The sequence below is a fragment of the Mastigoproctus giganteus genome, chromosome 8 (assembly GCF_048544385.1).
Source record: "Mastigoproctus giganteus isolate SK-2022 chromosome 8, ASM4854438v1, whole genome shotgun sequence".
Lineage (NCBI taxonomy): Eukaryota > Metazoa > Arthropoda > Arachnida > Uropygi > Thelyphonidae > Mastigoproctus > Mastigoproctus giganteus.
This window is the reverse complement of record NC_143582.1, coordinates 95,424,149-95,439,543: the sequence shown is the minus strand read 5'-3', so window position 1 is coordinate 95,439,543 and position 15,395 is coordinate 95,424,149. Positions and strand designations below refer to the sequence as shown.

The 15,395-nt window shown below is 36.3% G+C and overlaps 1 protein-coding gene across 1 annotated transcript in view; it reads left to right on the top strand.

The window, feature by feature from the left end:
• The window catches only part of LOC150081723 (uncharacterized), a 305,523-nt gene that overhangs the window by 144,556 nt on the left and 145,572 nt on the right, over positions 1-15,395 (top strand). The window contains exon 6 of the mRNA XM_090380297.1: positions 12,951-13,032. Coding sequence (XP_090236423.1) covers positions 12,951-13,032 — 82 coding nt within the window. The remainder of the gene's footprint in view (positions 1-12,950; positions 13,033-15,395) is intronic.

The following is a 15,395-nucleotide window of genomic DNA, read 5'->3' as shown; positions in this document are numbered from 1 at the left end:
TAATTTCCTCAACTGTATTTTCACTGGATATGAGTGTTCCTGTACATAGACAAAGCATGCATTAGACTTCAAAATCAATGCTTATGTTTTGTGACAAACAGGGTGTGATTCACAATAAATTTGTAACTGAAGGGGTGAGAGTTGATGCTGAATTCTACGTGCAGATGCTTCAAAGACTATCGAAGTACATTTCCTGGCCGCAGTTTTGAGAGAAAGGCAGCTGGTTCTTGTTGAGTTGCACAACAATGCCTTTATCCATTCTGCACTTGTTGTGAAGACATTTCTGATGAAGCATGGCATTGTATAGATTAGGCCATCTACCCTACTCTCCTGAACTTGCACCAATGGACTTCTTCCTCTTTCTCAAGGTGAAATTACTCTCAAGAAAAGAGATTTCAGGATGATGAGGACATGTTCACTTTGTGTTATTTTTATTGCAGTAGTCCAGGAACTTTATTGTCATACTTCTTATATATTTTATGTACTTACATAAATTTTGACATAAAAAAATAATATGCACACTTGCAACAGTAATCCAGCTTTCAATACAAGACTGAGCTAATCATGTAACCCATGAGTGTAAAAGTGTAAAAATAGTGATACGTAATACAAAGGGTACTAGGAAAGTTTTGCAATATGACGCAACAATGAATCACAGGAAGCTGCTTGTTGCTGCATGTTGAGACATGTTCATACGTGCATAGTAGCAGCCGCGCCAAGTCGATGGGCTCAGTTATTCATTAGTAGTGAGAGTGTAAAGTGCTTGCGATGGCATCGTGGTCACGAAATGAGATAAGGACAGTTTTGCGGTATAATTTTGTGCGTGGTTTAACCATAGACCAGTGCTTAGAAGAAATGACTCTTGCACTAGATGATGATTGTCCACATCGTACAACGATATTCAGGTGGTATAGAGAATTCCAAAGGGGAAATTTCACTCTGGAGGATTCTGAGAGGCCGGGAAGGCCACGAACGTCAGTGACAGAGGAAAACGTTACTGCTGTGAGGAAAATGCTTGACGAAAACAGGCGAGTGACCTACCAACAGATAGAGGATACTTTGGGCCTAAATGCACCAGCAATGCGTTTGATTCTGCAAGATCATTTGCACGTGAAGAAACTTTGTTCTCTCTGGGTGCCGCATCAACTGACTGAAGAGCAGGTGACACGACGTGTGACTTGGTGCCGGGAGACGTTAAAAAAGTTTGATAAGGGACAATCTCGGTATGTGAACAACATCGTGACAGGTGACAAGACTTGGCTGTACTATTACGATCTGCCGACCAAGGCTCAAAACAAAGTTTGGGTCTTTGATGATGACGACACACCCGTAATTGTCAGAAAATCCCGATCTGTAAAGAAGAAAATGATAGCTGTATTTTTCAAATCGAGTGGAATTGTGGAACGTGTCGTTTTGGACACGCAGAAGACAGTCACAGCTAAGTGGTATACTGAACAATGCCTGCCTAAAGTCATTGGATCTATGAAGAACCTGCGACCAAAGTCAAGAATGGACACCTGGTACCTCCATCACGATAATGCTAGAGCTCACCGCGCCAAAGCCTGCACCGAATATTTGAACACAACAGGACTGAAACTTCTCGAGCACCCTCCCTACAGCCCAGACCTTGCTCCCTGCGACTTTGCACTGTTCCCGCATGTGAAAATGAAGCTAAAAGGGAGGCGGTTTTCCAGTGATGAGGACCTTCTACGGGCTTGGGACAACGAGTGTGCTTTACTCCCTAGTGAAACTTGGCAGAACTGGTTTAAAGATTGGTTTCGGAGGATGGAGAGGTGTATTGAATGTAGAGGAAATTACTTTGAAAAAATTAAATAAACAAAGCTGTATTGCAAAACTTTCCTAGTACCCTTTGTATATACTTGAATGTAAAATACTTAGCAGAAAAATTACTCAGTGAGTGTCCATGCTGATGGCTATGCTTCCATGAATGCTAAAATATGAATCTCTCAGGATGGAACATCACCAGTATTTTTACATTAAAAAAAGACTAAATTGTTGTCTTAAATTCTTTGTGTAGCAACCAGAACAACTCAGAATAAGCAAATTTCGTGTTGCTCTGTGTAGTTGCATTTTCATTAAAACCTTAAAACCTTTTTAATTAAAACCAGACGCCTCAGTAGCCAGGTGGGAAGGAGCAGCAGTGCGTAGCACACGCTTCTTATTAGACCGGGGTTCGAGCCCGTCATCACCAAATACGGAGGATGCGGAAAGGTCAGGGCCTATCCCGCATATCCCGGAGCAATATGGCCTTAGTTGCTAATACTCCTAAAAACCAAATAACTAACTAACTAATTAAAACCATTTGAGTGTTGGCATTCGAGGTGAGCGGACTCGCTTTGTCAGGGCTCCTCAGTTAAGTGGATTGGATTACTGTTGATTAGTGCTTTTAAATATTTGATTTATTTAGATATTGTTGGATTATTTTGTTATAGATTTTCCTGTAACAGTTTGATTTTTATAATATTATAGATATAATTTTTTAAAGTTAATTTTCATTGATATTTAGCTAATTTTATAATGGTAGTTACGAGATCTGCCTTAAACACGTCACAGGGTATCGTGACTCACACGGAAATAGCTCACCTGGGGATTCTTTTCTTTGTGATCGATGTAAGGAGTGTACCATTTTAAAATTACAATTTGGTGCACTGATGGAACAATTTGAGTCACTGAAAAAATGGTGCTTGCCCTCGAGAATAATGCATCTGGGAGCTTGTTAGGGACTCAAGATTCCAGCAATCTACCAAGTGATGCACACCCGATTTGGGCCTCAAAACAGAAAAACCAAGTTCCCAACTACTCTGGTTAAAAAGGACATTGTTTTATTGGGAGACTCCATTGTCAGGGAAACGGGGAATATTTTTTGTAATAAGGATAGGTGGAGTAGAACCAGGGTATGTCTGCCAGGAGCAACTATTAATGATGTCACCAACAGATTGTCAGATTTTAAGGGGGATAAAGAGAATATTATTATTCATGTGGGGACTAATGACATTAAATGTGCACGATCTGACGATTTGTTGGAAAAATACAGGACCATGCTGAGGAAATGCCACTAGCTAGGCCACAATGTCTGTGTGTCTGCAATTCTGTCCAGACACGATAGGAGGGATTATATGTTAAAAGCCTTGTGGATTAACTCAAGACTTGAAGGACTCTGCAAGGCTTTATGGGAGATTTTTCTATCAGCATGGCCCACAATTGTAGATAGAAGGAATTTGTTTTGTAGAGATGGGATACACTTAAACAAAGGTGGTGCAAAAGTTTTTGCCAGTATTATTGAGGATACCTTAAAGGTTCAGGGAAACTGCTAGTTAGGGGGAATGTGGGTAATACTGACACACATTTATCTGATAATATTGGTCAAAGTAACTCTTGCACATACTTCAAGAGTTCTTATCTGTTACCCCAACTGGACATATTATCTAGATGTTCTGGGGACAGGAATGTTTCAAGTGAGTGGGTAGCTAATGCTAAGGAAGAGAGCCTAAAAAACTTCAAGGGTTGTGTTAGGATTGTTAAATATACAAGAACAGTAAGTCTTAATTGTTTGTATAGTAATGTTAGAAGTGTCGTCAATAAAATGAGCGAATTCGAACTGCTGGTTAAAACAAGTAATGCGGACATAATAGGGCTTACGGAGACGTGGTGCCACCTGGAAATAGGGGATGATGAGTTTTACTACGGCTTGTATAATGTATTTAGGAAGGATAGGGTAGATAGAAGGGGTGGTGGGGTAATGCTTCATATCAGAAGCAGCCTGAGTGCAACGATAGGTTTCTCGGATTCAGACATTTCACATGCTGGTATAGAATCTGTATGGTGTGAGATAGTTGGAAACAAAGGTATAATGCGAGTAGGAGTAATCTACAGACCAGGTGATTGCGAAGATTATGACGAAAGCCTCTACATGCAGTGGAATGGGCAAGTAAGCGTAAATGTCTTATTATGGGTGATTTCAATTTGCCTCTAATTGATTGGAGTAAATGGAAAGGAAACTCGACATGGGGAACAATATTTTTAAATCAACTAGATGACTGTTATTTGTATCAGCATGTCAGGGAAAGTACTAGAGAAAAGAATATTCTAGACCTCATCATCACCCATGAATCAGAAGACATAACAGGGCTGACAGTAGAGGAACCAGTAGCAGGAAGTGATCACGGAGTTCTACGGTGGATGATGAAGAGAGAGGTAGCAGTAGTAAAAGGCAAAGAAATGGGTTTTAATTTCAGAAAAGGAAATTACGATGCCTTAAGGTACTACATGGCCTCTATTAACTGGGTAGATATCGCACAGAGAACAAATACAATTGAACTGTGGTATGCTATTAAAACATTAATCACAGATGCCTTGAATGCGTATTTACCATTAAAAAAATACTCCACAAGGAGGGTTCCAAGTTGGATGAATAGTGAAGTCGCCACATTACTTGAGCAGAAAAAGGTGGCATGGAAAGGCGACAGAGCAATAAAAAGTACTGAAGCCTATAACAGCTACAAGATGATCTGTAATAGAGCCACAGAAAAGGTTCGACGAGCAAAGGCAGTTTATGAGAAATCACTAGCAAAGAGGGGGATAAGGAAATCTTCACATATATAAATGCCAAGAAGAGCAGGACAAACCAGACTGGACCTTTACGTAAGGGAAAGTATTAAATACACCAGCTGCTGTTGCAGATGAACTCAACAGTTATTTTGCATCAATATTTACAAATGAAAAACCTTTTGTGGCAATGGGAAATTGTGGGAACGAAGTTGAAAAATATGTAATTAATGATATTGAAATTTCTCAAGATTTTTTAATGAAAAAATTTTCGATAGGGTATATTCCCTATCGAAATATACCCTATATGGAATATACCCTATGGATGGAATATATCCTATGGAATATAGGGTAAAAAAAAAAAAAAAGTAACATACAGCCATTATCAACCCACTGCAGGATGGAAGCCTCCTCGACAATTCATGCTGAGGGAAATGGACCGTAATCTGCCACGCTGGTCCAGTGTGGGTTGGCAGATCGACCGTATTCAGCAGTCAGGGGCTTAAACCCCGGTGTACTCGGAGAGCGTGTGCTACTGCACTCCTGCTCCTGCCCACTCGGCTACAGAGGCCGTGAATATAGGGTATATTCCATATAATCCTAAGGGAGGCGGCAAGTGAGTGCATTGAACCATTGAGGCTAATTATGCGAGCATCACTAGACTCTGGGGCGATGCCCTTGAATTGGAAAAGTGCCAATGTATCTCCTATACATAAGGGTGGATCTAAGAGTGATGTTGGAAATTATCGACCTATCAGTCTGACTTCAGTGGTAGGGAAAATCATGGAGGCAATGATCAAGGGTGGAATTCAGGATCATTTGGATCGAATTGAAATTCTCAAGGATACTCAGCATGGTTTTGTAAAGGGAAAATCATGTCTAACAAATCTGGTTCGCTATTTTGAAAGTTTCACTCACGAGCTGGATTTAGGGAATAATTTCGACATTGTTTATTTAGATTTCAGCAAAGCTTTTGACTCAGTCCCACATGAGTGTTATCTTTATAAGCTGGAACAGGTTGGAATCACTGGGAAAATCCTTAGATGGATAGCAAGATGGCTTCAGGGCAGGAGGCAGAGAGTTGTGATAAATAGCTATTTCTCAGATTCGGTTGATGTAAGAAGTGGGGTTCCCCAAGGATCAATATTAGGACCACTGTTGTTTTTAATTTTCATAAACGACATTGGTGAAGGGATAGAGGGCGTGATGTCTAAATTTGCAGATAATGTTAAGGTTGGTAGAGTAGTTAATGATCACTGTCAAGCTGAGCTTCTTCAGAGAAACCTAGATAGACTTCAGGAATGGTCAGAAAAATGGCAGCTATGCTTTAATCCAACAAAGTGTAAGGTATTACACCTGGGAAGCATTAATCCCAAAATAACTTATTCACTTCGTGGTGTTGAACTAAACCCAGTACTGGAGGAAAGGGACTTGGATGTTACAATACGGTCAGACATTAAATTCTCTGAGCATTGTAAACAGGTTGCAAGGAAGGCCCATGGTATCCTATTGATGATTTATCGAACATTTGCAAGTAGAGATAGGGATGTGATAATCCCATTATATAAGGCTTTTGTTAGACCACACTTGGAATACTGTGTTCAAGTATGGAGACTGCACCTAAAGAAAGACATCGTGCTTCTTGAAAGGGTGCAAAGACGGGTAACTCGCCTTGTGAGATCTGCAAAAGGGCGTCCTTATGAAGAAGACTTCGAATATGTTGGTTGCAGAGTTTGGAAACTAGACACCTTAGAGGAGATTTGATTGAGGTGTTTAAGGCTCTGAGAGGCATCAGTAAAATAAATGAGGACAAAATTTTTGAGATTATAAATGATGCTAGAACTAGAGGACATAAATTGAAGTTACGGGGGTAAATGTTTAGATTGGACCGAAGGAAGTTTTATTTTAGCCAGCGAGTTATAAATTACTGGAATAAGTTGCCTTCATGGGTGGTAGAGCCTGACAGTTTGGGGAAATTCAAAGGTCATCTGGATAGTACCTTCGGATGAGGGAAGTGCATAGGATGATAGGTTTAATTTCCTTTTCTTTTATTAATTATTATTATTTATTTTTTTTTTTAAAATTTTTTTATCATTGTTTTTATTCGGTTTTTTTTTTTGGCTGGTGCAGCATAAGCCATAGGCTTTCTTGCACCATGCGGCCATTACTAATACTATACTAAATACTTTAATTTCATATAGTTCCAGTTGGATTCCACTAATTACTTATATTGATTCGACTCAAATTCTTATTGATGTATCATTTAATTGAAGCTAAAGTATCATCACTTGTTTAAAACAACAAACTGTATATGTACACTGGATCTGACAGTTGATTGACGATTTTTTTTTTAAAAAAAGAAACACTTATAAGTGATACCCAGATTTTTAATTCATCAATTTTTTATTGATGAATAAAAATTATCCCCCCCCCCCCAATATTGGAATATTTGGCTTTCTTGCATCTTTTGTCTGGGCTATTCAAAGTGGATATTACAATTAATACTTTATCATAATATAACATAGGATTCTTCCATTTACATCAATAAATGACTCTATATGGAGGCTGGATTTTAAGTGAAAATTGAGAGGAAAATTGTGTTTATAGAAAAATAATCCTCTAAATAAATATTGAGGATTATTTTTCCATAAACACAGTACCATAAATTAGTAATCATTCCTGAACATCAAAAATCAGACAATATTTTTATTTTATTTAAGCAACTGTTAATAGCTTAAGACAGTACTATATGTGCCTTCTTCGAGTTTTAAAATGCAGTATTTAGATGAATAAAAGAATATTAAAAATTTTCAGTAAAACAGTTAAGTTTTTGCTTATGTGGATAGACTTTAATAATTATTCAGATGAACAATCTTTATCTGTTCAAGCTCTTTGAGGACTTGTTTGTGGAGTTTAATTTTTCAGGACTACATCTTTCTTTGAGGTGAAAATTTGTTCATTGACAATTGAGTGGAATCTTTTGTTTATTCAGAGTCATCTTCTGGTAGTATATTCCTGTGGCACCCTATACAGTTCTATAAGATGCTACTACTTAATTTGCCGACCAGGTTAGCCAGGTGGGTCAAGTGCCTGCCTGGTAATCCAAAAGGTCGCGGGTTCGAATCCTGCCTCGGGCTTGGATCAAAGTACTGCAAAAACCTTGGGAGGTGCATATTGGCCACAGAAGCCGATGTGCCAACAACTACCAAAAAAAAAAAAACACTACTTACTTCACTGCTTCATTCAGGTATTGGGTAATTTGTTTTTTTGGGTCAATTGGGTCATTATAGCTTTTAAATGCTTGAAAACTGATACAAGATTGTATGCTTTAAGAAATCTTAATGAAGGAGATTCAGCTTCATCTCCCTTCCCTTCCCTTTTCTGGTATCGGTTTATCCAGATGAAGAAACTCTTTTGTCATATCTCATTATGTGAGGCAGTCAGTTCTTCAACATTATCTTTCTCCATTTCCCCAAAGCTTAACTGTTGCTTAGTTGAACAGTCTAATCCTGACATTTTCAATTTTAGGATTACTGAAATGGAAGCCCATATATCCATGAGTATTATGTCTGTTTTGATGAATGAAAAACCAGAATTTATGGGAGTAAACCATGCTTTCCTTGCATGGGATCAACTTTAATTGGCCATGGCATGAAAAAAGAAGCCATAAAAGTCCTCTCATAATTGCTGGAATTCAAACCCACAGTGATTATAACCGCTTGGGTATCCAAAACTGCTACATCGTTCATAAAGTTAAAAACTTCATTGTGAAAGTGGTTCTACATTGAAGATGAAGAACCACTTTCCCATTGATTAGGTAAATTTTAATTTATAAATTGCAAAATCCAAACGGTCATATTTAGTTCTGTTTTATCATCAAATTCAAAAATTTCAGCCCAAATTGACATAAAAAGGTCCAGATGACAAATAGCCTAAACCTAAAATTAAATGAGATAGATCACATTGCATTTTAATTGAAACACCCTGTGTGCATGTATAAAAACAGATTAAATAATGCTAAGTAAAATATCCGATGTGGATAGGCAATAACACTATGGAAGAGATAGATTAAAGCTACACATGCATGAAATGTTTAAAAAAAGCACATTAAAAGCTGTAGAAAAATTAATTTCATAAATGGACTTGGAAATGTTTTAAAACTGAATAATAATAATTTTTAAATTAGCAAAAAATTATAATCAAAATGCAGAAGAGTTACAGACAACTGGAGAGGTGTTATATAAGCATAATTCTGTATCTCTACAGTGGTTACAAGGTCTAATAACTTATTCAGAACATAGCATTTCAATATTCAAGATTTTTATTGAATAGGCCATCTCCCCCATGAGTTTAAAATGTAGCCCCGATGCTATATGTAATTATTGTAATAGTTTATACAGTATTAGGTTTCAGGATGATGCCAAGTTTAATTGCTTGGTGTATCCTAGAACATAATCATAAAGGGTGTTCATACTATTCTCTATTTTGATCTCACTGTGTTTATGCTTTGCCTATGATTGCTACAAAGCAATCTATAGACCATTCCTAACATCAAGCAAACTCTCTTCCTTTAACTCCATAACTTTATATTTATTGATATACTGTTAGTATATTGCTTATATTTCTATTTATAGCATCAGGACTACATTTTAGATTTCTGCTGCCTACAAATTTTATCAAAATCCTATCAATGCATACCTACTGCATATTTATTATCACAGATACTCCTTATCATAGGTATGTAACAATAGCATTTTGTATATAATCTTACACACACACACACACTGTATATATATATTGGAAATGTGCTAAAGGCATTTAGGTTTAAATATTAAATGGCATAAAGTATTGTAAATATTGGCTCCAGCGTAATGCTATTGTCTGTGGGTTGTATATGTACTTAACTTATTTATACAGTTTTGTTTTTAAATTGTTGTACTACTTGGGATCATCAGGTATGTAATGATCCCAACCAACCCGCTAGTTATATTTAAACCTAGCCCTGGTATGGATAGCCTTACATATAAAATATAAGATACATATAAAGATACATATAGAAATTAATGAAATGTTAGAGACAATTTTTGTAATAAGTATGGAAACACAGAGTTAATATTCACAATGAAAGAGGCTGTATATATTTGTAAATAGTTATCCCCAAGGGCACATACAAGGCTGTCATGCCTTAGAAAAAGCATTGCCAGTCCTATGGATAACACATTTAATTTCAATTTAATTTTAATAACTATCATCCCATCTTTTCCCATTTTATTTTAATAAACACCATGTCAGTTATTACCATTTATTTCTATAATTTTTAGCATGGTTAGATATCATATTGTATCTGCTTCCCACAATAATACAAGCAGCTTTAAATTACAATCAACTCCAACCCACTCTCAGGAATGCCAAGAAGATTAACTATCACGGCACAGTCAAAACCTGATATGACTGTGCAATAAACTGTACCCCCCCCCCACACACACACACACATAAAATCTAAACTTTGGCAGGAAATTGAATATTTTCAGACTGACCACCACAGGACATGGAGGTGATATACTATATTTCAATCTATTACATATCCGTAGGGCTTTCAATCTCCTATCACAGTTTGCTGTAATATACGTAAACCACCCTGTTTATTTAAAATTAAGTATTTATGTAAAAATAAATACATTTATTCAGTAATATTACTCTTGTAATTCCGAATTATCCACAAAGTAATTAACCCAGCAAAACTGGTATAGAGATTACAGAAACGGTTATGTATAATACATTCCTCTAGTATGGCTATATGTCTGCTCAAGGCTCCTGAGGAGTAGCAGAGATATGGCTATGAGGAAGAATGTTAATTTTCACTAACTTTTGCCAATTTTTCTAGCTTTCTCTAAAATTTCATTAATTTTTATGTGTATCTTGTATTTTTTATATGTATCTTATATTTATATGTAAGGCTATCCATACCAGGGCTAGGTTTAAATATAACTAGTGGGTTGGTTGGGGCCACTACATACCTGATGCTCCCAAGTAGTACAATTTAAAAACACAAATGTATAAATAAGTTAAGTATATATATATATATATAAACTATGAAATCAAAGTAAAATGTACCAGTAGTATGGCAAACCAGTAGAGCGAAATAATTAGTAAACCCATAAAATAATACAAAGGAAAAGGGGGGGGGGGAGGAAGCAAAATAATGAAGGAGAGGGTATTGTGGAAGGAATGCTCTTAATATAATTTAGAAGTCAATTACAAAGCAATATGAAAGCCAATTACAGGCAGTTCTTGGTTTATGAGTTTTTGCTTTACGAGTTCCCGGGTTTACGAGTTTTTTTTATCAAGTATCAACAAAATTGAAAATATGAACATTAATTCAAAAAATGAATGTTAAACATTCATAAATACCACATTCCAAACCGTGTGCATAGCTATACAATACAGTGTACCCCGCTTTACGATATTAATCAGTTCCAGAGACACAAAGGGGTGCTCTTATCAAGAGAGGCTTAAGTTTTGCAGATTGTAGCATCTGGATACTAGGCGCCTGCAAGGTGATCTGATTGAGGTGTATAAGATCTTGAATGGTTTGAGCAGGCTCAATGCTGATGGGATCCTTCCTCTTGCTCAGATTACGAACCTAAGGGGGTATAAACTGAAATTGAGGAAAGACAGTTGTAGAATAGATGTGTGGAAGTTTGCCTTTAGCCAGTGGGTAGTTGATTGCTGGAACAGATTTCCATCTGGCATTGTGGAAGTTGATAGCTTAAATAAATTCAAGAAAGAAATAGACAAACTTTTTGAGTGAATGGATGGATGAAATGGAAAGTCTTTTTTTTTTTTTTCTATGTAAACTTGCTTTCTTGCATTATATGCCTATGCTAATGCTAAAACTTGCTTTTTGCTGTCTGATTCTTATTTTATTATTTATGCCTTTTAATCCCTTAGGGCAGTGTTTTTCACAAACTGTGTTCTGCGAGCAAATGTTCCTTGAGAAATCGTTATTAATAATTTAGAAAATTATTAATAATGGAATATCATTATAATTTATAACATTTTTTTTTTCAGTTATTAATATACTGGCATTGACTAATAATCAAGTACACCCTGGAACACTTTATTTTGGCGGGATTTTGCATAAAGAAGTTACCATGCATAGAGGTAATGATATCTATGAAAAAGTAGCAATATAGTGATCTAATATGCCATCATATGCAATTTAGCCTGGAGTACACGAGTTGAAGGAGAGGGGGAAGCGAGTTGATATCATAACTAAACTTACTTCCTTGTATAAATTTTTTTGATAATTATTAGTATTTAGGAATATTATTATTAAAATAAATGACCATGGATATGTGGTTGAAAAAAGGAACTTTAAAACGAGAAACAAGTACTTCTAGTACTGCGTTGTGGTTGATGAAAACGAACACAATATTGTCATACTTCAAAGTGAGGATGAACAATCACAGCCTTTTATTCCTCAAAAATCCGAAGTGAAAAAACAGGAACCAACTAACAAAATACCAAAACAAAGGTATGATGACAGGTATTTAAATTTTGGCTTTACATGTGTTGGAAATAAAGATGCTTCTGATGCACAGTGCATCGTATGTAATAAAATATTAGCAAACAGTCCTTTGGCTTCCATTAAACTTGTGTTTTGTAAGCGTTCTGTAAATATATTGTGAGATGAAAAGTGTTCTGTGATTAAAAAATTTTGGGAAATGCTGCTTTAGAGCAATTTAAGGGAAAGCAACGTGCTATTGCTACCCTCTTTTCTGTCTTTTTTTTTGCCTAACTTAGCATCTGCTGCTCCCACATTTTACTTTAGTTTTTGTCTAATTCACAGAGTTAATTATATATATATTTGATTTACTGTGTTTGCTGTTTGTCAGGCTAACTGTTTGTTCTTCTCAGTAATCTGTTGAATTTAATGTATTTGATATTAAATATGGCTAGCTGCTGGTTGCCTGTCTCCTGGCCTAACTAGTACTGGTAAAAAAAAAAAAAAAAAAAGCAGTCAGGAAGATAGCTTCTGCCAGTTGTGGTACAGATATGTGGAATGGTGCTGGTCCCTAATGTACTGTTCAGAGTACATTATTAATAATTTGTATATAAATTATCTACTAATTTTAATAATAATTTTCTCCTTAGGGCAGATACACTTGTTTTTATGGCTTAAGCTAAATATGCATAGCCTTTTGGCTTTTTAGCTAAAATGTTTATTTCTGCATTCCCCTTAAATAAACTTGTATGTTCCAGATGAATATAACATTCAGTTGATTCTGTCTCATTGATCTTGCCTAATACTCTATTCCATGCTTACTATTTAGTAGTTTCCTTCTTTAAAATGATCATGTCTTCTATATTGTATATTATAGGTATACAACGCTAGCATATAGAGCTCCAGAAATGATAGATTTATATAGTGGGCATTCCATTACAACCAAAGTTGATATATGGGTAAGTTATTTATCAATTTTTTTAAAATTAATATTTGAACAAGATGCCAGTTTTGATTGTCATTACAAGTGGAAGAATGTTGAAATTCAAGCTCCAAGAAATATGTTTTTTGCCATTTTATTTACATGATTATAATATAATATCATACTTTATAAGTAGCTGTACAGACCTAGTTATGCTTGGCATTAGCATTAGTAGAGGCATTTGATGCAAGAAAGCAATCTTATGCAGCATCAGCAAAAAAAAAACAAAAAAAAAACACTTCCACTTCACCCCTCTGTTCGTTCGAAATGCCTGTCCAGCTGAGCCTTAAACTTAATTAGGCTATCAACTTCCACGACAAGGGATGGAAGTCTGTTCCACCAACCAACCACCCGCTGGCTAAAGGCAAATTTCCGCACGTCTATCCTACATCTGTCTTTCCTCAATTTGAATTTATGCCCTCTCCGGTGATTATTCTGAGTGAGAGGAAGAATCCCATCAGCATTGAGAATGCTCAAACCATTCAAGGCTTTATACACCTCTATTAGATCACCTCGCTGGTGCCTAGTCTCCAGACACTGTAATTTGCAAAACTTAAGCCTTTCTTCGTAAGAGCACCCCTTTGTTCCATTCACTAACCTTGTTGCCCTTCTCTGTACTCTTTCCAGCAGCTCTACGTCCTTCTTGAAATGAGGCCACCAGACCTGTATACAGTACTCTAGGTGTGGCCTGACCATTGCCTTATACAAGGGAATAATCACCTCCTTATCCCTGCTAGAAAAATTATGTATCATTGACAATACACCATGAGCTACTCTTGCAGCCTATCTACACTGCTCAGAGAACTTCATATCTGCCTGCACAACCACCCCCAAGTCCCTTTCATTCTCTACCAAAGTCAGTGTATTACCACAGAGTTGATACGTTGCTCTGGGGTTGCTGTTTCCCATGTGTAGTACTTTACATTTGTCAATGTTAAACTTCATTTGCCACCTCTCAGCCCATCTGCTCAACCTTTCCAGATCCTGTTGCAGCAGCATAGTTTCAGTAGTGTCCTTGACAACCCTGCCTACCTTTGTATCGTCTGCAAAATTTGACATTAAGCTTGATATACCATCATCAATATCATTTATAAATACAGAAAACAATAATGGACCCAATACTGAGCCCTGAGGAACTCCACTAATAACATTAGTCCACGACGAGCAGTGTCCATTGATTACCACTCTCTGTCTTCTCCCCCTCAGCCACGCCTTTATCCACAGCAGCAATTTGCCTCCAATTTGTGCAGCAGTCTTCCATGTCCAACAGTATCAAAAGCCTTTCTAAGATCCAAGTATATAATATCAAAGTTATTCCCTGCATCCAGTTCCTGTGTGACTGCATCATAGTATCCAATCAAATTGGTCAGGCAAGACTTCCCCTTAACAAAACCATGTTGTGTCCGAGCTATAACTGAAGTCTTGTCTAAATGATCCTGCAGTTCTTCTTTAACTAGTGCCTCCATTAGTTTTCCTGGAACAGAAGTTAAACTCACAGGTCTATAATTACTTGTGTCAGCCTTTGATCCTCCTTTGTGAATTGGGGTCACATTTGCACATCTCCAGTCTGTGGGTACTAGGGCTTGCATAAAACTGAGAAATTTCAAAACCGAGTTTAACCAAAGTTTACTCTTAAAACCGGTTTTAAAACTGATTTTCTCAGACTTAGGGAAAATAATTAAAAGCTTATAACACATGTATTTATTTTATCTTGGGTAGATTGTACAAATCGTAATCAAATATTTTAAACAAAATCTATCACCTCTTATAGTAAAAAAAATAAAAAGATTAAAATGCTCCAAAAAAGTAACCAGCTTGAGATTATACAAAATTACAAATTGTATTCAAATCCTTTGAATAAAAACTATCTTCTCGTATAGTAAACAAAAAAAATAATAAGCCCTATAATAATAATAATAATAATAAATAAATAAAAATAATGTGAAAAAAAACAGCTTGGGGAAATTACTTTACTATTTATTGCTCAGCTTTTTTCTGAAAATGATCCTTTAAAAAACACAGTATATTAATAATTTTTCCTGATAGACTTGACCTTATTTTTGTGTTAAAGAGACCAGTGATCGAAAACACTCTGTCAGATTGGACACTTGTTGGTTTAATGGTCAGCAGTGCTCTATAAATTTTCTCCAGCTTTTCTCTTCTACTGCTAGTTGGCTCCAAAATTTTAAATTCTTTGCTGATTTCCAATTCACTCAGATATTTTGAAGGCTCTTCAGTTAATCTCCTTATTACACTATCATACTCTCGCATGAGTGTATCTCCAATATCGGAACTAGACGAAATTTGTTTTCTTCTAAAAGAACAGTTCGTTTATTTTCA